Source organism: Montipora capricornis, chromosome 7 (genome assembly GCF_036669925.1).
Source record: "Montipora capricornis isolate CH-2021 chromosome 7, ASM3666992v2, whole genome shotgun sequence".
NCBI classification, from domain to species: domain Eukaryota; kingdom Metazoa; phylum Cnidaria; class Anthozoa; order Scleractinia; family Acroporidae; genus Montipora; species Montipora capricornis.
The window spans coordinates 6,074,206-6,082,334 of record NC_090889.1 but is presented as its reverse complement, the minus strand read 5'-3'; the positions used below and the strand labels follow the sequence as shown (position 1 = coordinate 6,082,334).

The 8,129-nt window shown below is 38.7% G+C and overlaps 1 protein-coding gene across 1 annotated transcript in view; it reads left to right on the top strand.

The window, feature by feature from the left end:
- The first annotated feature begins 882 nt into the window (after nucleotides 1-882).
- The window catches only part of LOC138058051 (uncharacterized skeletal organic matrix protein 2-like), a 16,506-nt gene continuing 9,259 nt past the window's right edge, over nucleotides 883-8,129 (top strand). The window contains exons 1-3 of the mRNA XM_068903947.1: nucleotides 883-1,076; nucleotides 6,418-6,612; nucleotides 7,595-7,750. Of these exons, the coding sequence (XP_068760048.1) occupies nucleotides 1,013-1,076; nucleotides 6,418-6,612; nucleotides 7,595-7,750 (415 nt within the window). The 5' untranslated portion in view covers nucleotides 883-1,012. The remainder of the gene's footprint in view (nucleotides 1,077-6,417; nucleotides 6,613-7,594; nucleotides 7,751-8,129) is intronic.

Below are 8,129 nucleotides of genomic sequence, written 5' to 3'. Positions count from 1 at the left end.
ATGAACTCTAGAAATAATGCAAGACAAAACAACAAAGGAACAATACAACTGAACGCTAAAAGGCAGAGAAGTTCTTCTTGCGATGATGGCAATAGTAGAAAGGGGCCGCGTGTACGAGATAACCGACCTTTTGTACTTAACTTTAACACGCGCCCATTTTTCATTGGACAGGAGACTTCCATAGTTGCCATATTAGAGCACAACCCGCAAACTGATAAGACAACCGGCGGAAATGCCTCGCGATAAAATAACATTATGCTTTCGGTCAACGGCATAATGTTTGTTTTTTGCGGAAGCTAACTAAGCGATCTACTCGGTGATTGAGGCGCAATTGATCGCCAGTGAACACGCGTCGGCAAACAATTTTCGCTGCTCTCTGTCTGGTCCAAAGATGGAAGCTATACTTTCAACATTGGTGAACAAAAAGTTTTCTAGTTTTCGCAGAAGAATATGCCAAAGGCTTCCGGTTTTCTGGGAAAGCATGTTTATACAAGTTTTTCCCAGAAAAGGATAGATGGCTCGCATGAGTCGACCTTCCTGCCTTTCTTGGAAAATTACATGCAGTCTCGATCTCTACTGGGTACTCGAAGCAATCGATATCCAGCCTTTAATGCTGTTTCGTTACTCGGAAAAATCGAAAAAAATGGAAAGAGAAAAAAACGACGACAACATTGGAGAGCTCTTTTTGTCAAAGGCTTTCGCAAGGTTAACGTTTCTCTCACCTTCTGCCGGAGTAGTTTAATTATGTCATCATAATTAGCTGCTTTCTGGGAAAAACGTTCTCAAAATAAACATCCACACCCAAACGCAATGCGCTCTGTGATTGGCTGAACACCTTCATCAAGTGATTTATGACGGCGATGCAGTATATGGACAACGCTTTCACCTGGATCATTTGTTCAGTAACATTATATTCACATTTCTGGCCTGCGGCGTAGAGGCACACCCGTCAAAGCGTACACCTTTAGCTTACGTATAGTACCGACGAGTACCTGGAAGGAGTCAAACGATTATGGCTTCAAACATGCAGGCCGTTCTATATTTTGCAATCTTCTGCTTTCTTGAAAACGCAGTTGGTGAGTATTCATTTAGGTCAAAGAAACCACCATGGTCCTTCCGTTACATTTTTACATAGTTTCAGATGAGATCATTTAGTACATGTATATCAGTTATCGGGGATTGAAGCGGAATAATTGCATCTCAGTTATTCATCATTCCTTCCATTTGTTTCCTGAGTCATTTATTGTTCATTACGGAAATGCTATTTGATATTCATTTATCCGTATTCATTATTCTATCACGGGAACCGTAATTCATTATTCCGAATTGTCGCACGCTAAATATGTCTTATTCCTTTCCTTTTTTAAGCCGTTATTTATTTTTCATTATTACCCTTCCACCCCCGACAGTTGTTGCTTTGGCAAGCCTTTGCAGAGATTCAAAGTCACTTGGTCTTAGCTTGAGGCTAATTAGCGCCTTATTCGGCTCCTGATCGTGTGACTTGACACGAGTTCTGGCCGAAGATGTGTTCTTGGCCAAGACTGATAACTCCTAAAGCGCTCATCTCTAAGCAGAAAGGTAACTAAGTATCCATTGAATGAAGGAGGTAGTTTCTAAAGAAACTGTCACAGTGGTGCTTCGTCGCTGGGGAACTAGTATACAAAAATTTGGTTTTATCAACGGAGTTGATAAAGTAAATTGGCCACCGTACAGAGATTCTAAAAGCTGACGTTTTGAGCGTTAGCATAAGTATCCATCGAACTGCTCAGCCAATCTTAGCTAGCTAATTCTTATAGGAGGAGTAGCAACACTACTGTTAGTACTATTTTCATTACTAAACGGAACCAAGACAAATCTCCAGCTGGGAGGTAGTCAGTATATCTTCGGCCAACTGAAATGCATTCCTAGGCCAGTATTTCTTTATTTAATGGAACTGCTTTTGAAAGTGGTAATCTCGGCTCCGATCAGTTATTTAGGGAGAGGAGTAGCAACATTAGTGAAATGTTTTAAAGTGCCCCTGTGAACAAAATGTAAGAAGAGCATCTTACTTGGAAGCATCAAATAAGTTTCTTTTATCAAAGCAAATCGCAAAATCCGTTAGTATTATATTTAGATCTTGATTTTACCTTTCTTCAACAACCAAGCTAGCCTTGAACTACTCACTAATTTATCCTTATATCACTTATTGCAATTCCACTTGGTCCTCTACATATGTCTCCAATTTAAATAGAATAATCTACTTGCAAAAGCGTGCTGTGCAAGCAATAACAAATTCAGATTACCGAGCGCATTCTGCTACTTTATTTGCGAAACTAGGCATCATCGACATTTTTCAAATAAATTCATTTCAAATTTCTAAGTTCATGGATCACAATCAGTTATTGCCTTCGATGTTTTTTAATTTATTTGAAACAAGCCTTCAAGTGCACAATTACGGTACTAGAATAGCCAGCAATTATCGGCCACATTTTTGTCGCACTAACATCACATGAAACAATTTACAATTCTTTATCAAGGTTCAAAAATGTTGAACTCTCTTCCTGGTTTGATTAATAATTCATCTAGTTATCTCAACTTTAAGAACAATATGATAGGGTTTCTGTTAAAAAAAAAAGAGTTAGTTATGCCGCACAAGCAATGCATAAGATTATTTAGATTAATGATAGGCATATGAGGGGGCCCCTCTCATAAGCCTGGTGGTTTCTTAGGGTCTCCTCGCCACAATTATTGTAACATCCATCCTTTTTATTATATTAATGACTTTACTCTTATTATTGGTTTTCTTTGAAATATTATTGTGGAAAATAAACATTCATTCATTCATTCATTCAAATTTCAAAAAGACAATTGTTTATTTTAACTGGATTCTTCCTATTTAATGGTCCGCCATTACTAACTTTAAGATCTTGAGAGAGCTGGATCGAGGAGAAAATGACGTCAAAGGCTCACTAGTTTAAGAATGCAATGCGCGTGAACGCCGCAGAATTAATATGCAGCGCGCGCTTTGCAAATATAACTGGACGCTCCATGAGCGTAAACTGGTTTGCCTGTGGTACGTGTTACGCAAAAACAAAAGGCACTGAGTTAGGTGGTATTGAACTGCAGCGTTCCAGTTAATTTTTTTTGTTTAAGTGGGGGGGGGGGGGGGGGGGTGTCATTTAGACCTTTTGAGAAGTCATCCTGACGTCGTGCCAGCAGTGGCCCTTTGGCTCACACGTTCACACGTTGAATTATAATGTCCTTGTAAGGTCCTGTCCCGTTTTGAGGTCTTTTACTTTTTCAAGCTTTCAAGCTTTGGTAATTAATTCAGCTCACAGATAACAAAACACGCTCTTGAGTAAAACTCACTCACTGTAAATTGCTCTGACAAGGTTTTCCTGCATGGCTATGCCATGCAGATCTTGCAGTTGCACTAAGCAACCGTTTATTATACACACTAAGGAAGGACTGAACATGTTATTTCTACTTGAAAATCCTCTTCTTTTCATTCTAATCTGATTCCAGGTCAATTTTTGTTTTGGGTTTAACGTTTGCACCAAAAAGTACCGCAAAAGCAGGGGACTTTACAGTAAGGCGCTGAAAGTGGATTTTCCTCGGAGTAATGCTGGCTGGGCCAATCCGAAAATAAAAAAAAAGAAAAATGCTGTAATAGGTACTCCTGGTAACTCCCAACAATAGAAGAAATAGGCCAGGGGATGGAGCTCGAATACGGCATATTTCTCATCATCCCCAGAGCTGCTCAGTCCGGAAGCGAAACACTATTTTTCGTTTCGTTTCCTGAGAAATGTATCTATTTTCACGACAGGATAAACTATTTACTCAATGAGTACGAGGAAGGATTAGGTTTTGCAAACGTTGGCCGTGAAGCACTTATATTTGAACAGGCTTAACTGATTAGAGTGTAATGTGAAGTGCTAGGTTTCTACCCGATATGAACCGTGTGAGCGTTCATTTGTTCATTGCCGTGATTTTAAAATCTTATGTTCCCACGGCCTGCTCCCGTCTGACCTTGTAGCTCAGTCGGTAGAGCAGCGGTGATGTAATCCGAAGATCTTGTGTTCAATTACCACCCTGGACAGGGTTTTTTTCTCTGTCCTTGTGCGGGTTCATTTCCGTTAATAGGGCTAACGCTCACATGGTTCATATGGGCTAGAAACTTAGCACTTCACATTAGGGCCAAGTCGCACTAGAGGACAAAACTGTTTACTTATGTCAAAAATCTGTCATCACAATGAAAAACCAAGTGCGACCGGTTTGTCCACCGAAGGACAAAATTTGGTCGCAGACGGACAAACTTCAAAGATGCCGTCGACTACCTCTGGAGCAGGCCAAACCGAAACAAATCTTAGAAAACAATAGCGAGGGTGTCTTGATTCGGAAATGATTTGACAGGTGATATGTAGCAGAGTCTCTTTGCGATAGACTTCGCGGTAAAATTGATAACGTTCTCATTTCGCAACAACATGAATCCAGGCGCGGGCAACCAATATATTTTCCGTATGAAATGGGGCAACAATTTCCTCAATATCCACCAGGATGGATCTATCCGATGCCTAGGCCTTATATATTCAACGATCGAGGAACTCCCAGCCCATCTCCTTCTACCACGAGTTCTGACTCGTTGCAAGAATCCTTTCAGTTCAGCGAAGACGGCTCAATGCCGGGATCATTCTAAACTTTTTTGCGCCGTGCATCTTCGTCAGCCGAGAACATTTTGAGATCCCTCGTGTCGCGGTTTGTGGATGGACAGCATGGTGTGATGTTTTGTTCACATATTTTGTTCTCAAGTGCGACTGTAGCTTTCCGGACAATTTTTTTGTCACTGGCCGATTTCAAGTCAGATTTGTCCTGAACAAATCCGAAATTGCCCTCTAGTGCGACTTGGCCCTTAGACTCTAATCAGTTAAGTCTATTTACTTAATGAGGTTGAGCAGGCAGTCAAAACAGAGTTTGTAATTGAAAGCTAAACAACTATGAGATGCAAAAACAAACTTGCGAACACGTGAACCTTAATTATCGCAAATCACAATGCTGACAAGCACAAAAGCGAAGAAAATGGTTAATAAATATGAAGCTTTTTTACCATCTGAATGTTTTTGGGTTGACTAAACCTACCTGTTCATCATTTGCCAGAAAGAACAAGACTAAAACTTCCTGTCATCTTTTTGAAACTGCTCGCCCGTATCAAATTTCAACCCACGTATGCAAATTAGTTAAGTTCGAATATTACACAACACGATGAATCCACGAAGGCCGAAAAATCTCACAAAAAAACTTTTCCAGCGAAAAAGTTTATTGAAACAAACAACATATTTTCTATTAGAGGCCAAAAAAAATCCTTTCTATTTCATTTTGTGCTTGAAAACAAGAAACCCAATTCGTGTCAATTGAAATTAGTCAAAACGCAGCAAACTAAATTTTCACCGGATCAAACCCTTTTCTGAATAACCTTTTCCTTCAATAATGAAGCAAAAAAAAAATATTACAAATTAAACCTTCTTTCAAAGAATTCTTGACTAACAAGATTCAGTCAAATTTCCAAATGTTAATTCTTTACCTGATGACTGTGCAGAGTTGAGTACAAATAAATATAAATAGCCAGACAACAGAGATCACAGATCTACTCAAGGTTTTCGATTCCTTCTCTCTCCATATCCAACCAGAAAAAGTTACCAGAGAATTTTCCATTTGGTTTCCTGTGTTGTACATAACATCACAGTTAGTAAAATATTGGAAATACAGCTTGCTTTAATACGGCTAGAGAAATCCACTACTCGTCGCTTTGGAGATTCCAGATATTTATGTTTCACCACCTGTCTTGTTTATCCATAAGCGTATGTTTTGTTTAATTAAAGATCCACTAAAACGCTTTTTCTATGCGCAAAGACACTACTTAGCAGGGGAGCGACAGCACAGGCTTTTCCCGACGCGGGAATTTTTTTTCTTAAAACGGAAAAATTCAACTTATTTTCTGACTGGATTGCATATAGCACACCAGTAATAAGTTGCATTCACACGCTGAAATTTTACACTAGTGAGCCTTTGACGTCACTTTCCCTAGACCCAACACTCTGAGTATTGAACGTGACTAATTATGGCAAACCTTGAAATCCAAAACTTACACTTAAAGTATTACTAAACGGCGTTTGGATAAAGATCAAAGCTCAAAATTTTGCCAGACATGTGTTAAGCAAACACACTCTCAAAATCTGAACAAAAAAAGGAAGTGTTTTTTTTAATCACAGGAGCACGTTAAAACCGAGAGAAATACGGATGAAGTGCGAATTTATCTAGCTTTATCTATGTTGTGTATTCGTGCTAAACATAATTTACTGTTAGCTATTGCTGAACAATGGTAGGTAGAATATCAGAATCATTTCACCATTATTTTTGTTTCCGTGTTAATTATCCTTAAAGATGCTGGCCCAAAAGTCTGTCACGCTTGCGCTGAAAATGATGAAGCTACTTGCATCGCGAATCAGTTTAGTCAGACGTGTGCCACTGACCGAAATTCACTCGGTACAACTCATTGTGGTTCAGCTATTGGGACATATCGCGACCAGTATGGACAAGTCCGCGAGGGCGTTATTCGAGGGTGTATTGATTGCGCAGGTAATTAACTATAAACTAGTAGTAATCAAAGATTAGAGCAGCGAGTTTACGAGAGGAATAGTATATATGAAAAATTAGTGAGGGATTGATCAGAAGCTAGTGGATATTTCCAGTCTCTTAGGTTGATGGTCCACCCCTTAACAAAATGTTCAAATCATTTCATAACACAAGTTTTATTTGACTACAACGTAATAAGTCTGAGATTCAGAAAACCTTGAACGCGTAAGGATTTCAATTAATGACCATTATAACCAGATGCGAGATAAAGTCGCAAGTAAAGCAAAGAAACGGGTTCTTTTCTCGTTCAGTCACGAAACCACAAATTCGCAGGTATTACTCTAAACATAAATAAACCTAAATTCAAACAAATGCTTTGAAGGGGAAGTATATGTAACGAGTAGGACGCAAGAGACTGGGCCAAGCACGATGCAGACTATTATGGGATGAGAGAATCCCGTGTGCAAAGGGAGAGAGAAAATGTGTTGATGTTTTGGATTAGTTTGCACGAATTAAAGTAGATAAAAACGGACTTTCCTTGTGGAGTGTAACATATACTTTGCGATGTTCTATTGGTTAACTTTAAATCTGAACCATTGCTATTAATAAGAATTTACTGAGTGCGAGTAACAATCTCAAATCTTGCTTGAACTAAAATTTCCGGACTTTTTGGCTACAAAATCAATGAAACGTATAACTTTTAGGAATTTCGTCGAAAAATTGCGGTATACCTCCAAATTTCCAATCTCGCCTTTCAGTAGTCTTTGAGTTATCACCGTTTCGTTTACCAATTAGATGCATGTATCTTTGTAGCCATGTATTTAAATATGAGTTCGGAAAAAAAACTATAAAAAAAAGCTGATGTCAAGTCAATGGATGAAAACGGTAGGGCCCAATTTTCCACCAACCAATGCAGACGTTTTAATGTACTTTATCAGGCTTTGCAACTACAGATAAGGTTTGCCATTTTCATTTTTCATTTCAGATAAAAAAGCAGCATGTTTTGCTCTTGGTGGCTCTCTTAAAGCACGGGCATTCTGGACCTTGTTGAGGTGTGAGTTGGAGTGCTGCACTGATAGCAACTGCAACACGCAAACTCCAACTTTGACACAAGCTGCCATCACTGTGTTTACACCAGATGGTAATACAAAACACTCAAACTTTAGCAATAAATTAGACTATTAGAAATAAGAATATCTGCTGTTCCTCAAAATATTATTATTTTTGGCAAAAAAGGAAATACAATATTTTAAGAGAATTTTCAATTTGTTTCTATAGCAATATCAATCTTGATCGTTTATTAGTATTTTCATATATAAGAAATTCCCCCAAACATACTGAGACAGTATAGTGGTTGTTATTATACCTGTCGATAGCCAAGCACATCGTGAATTTAATTTTAGGAAACTTGAAACTCTCGATTATTTTAACAGTTGTCATTGGTCTCCTAAATCAAATTTTCAATTCTTGCCATCCAAATAAATTTTTCCAAGAGGTGGGGATTACACCTAACCCTTTTG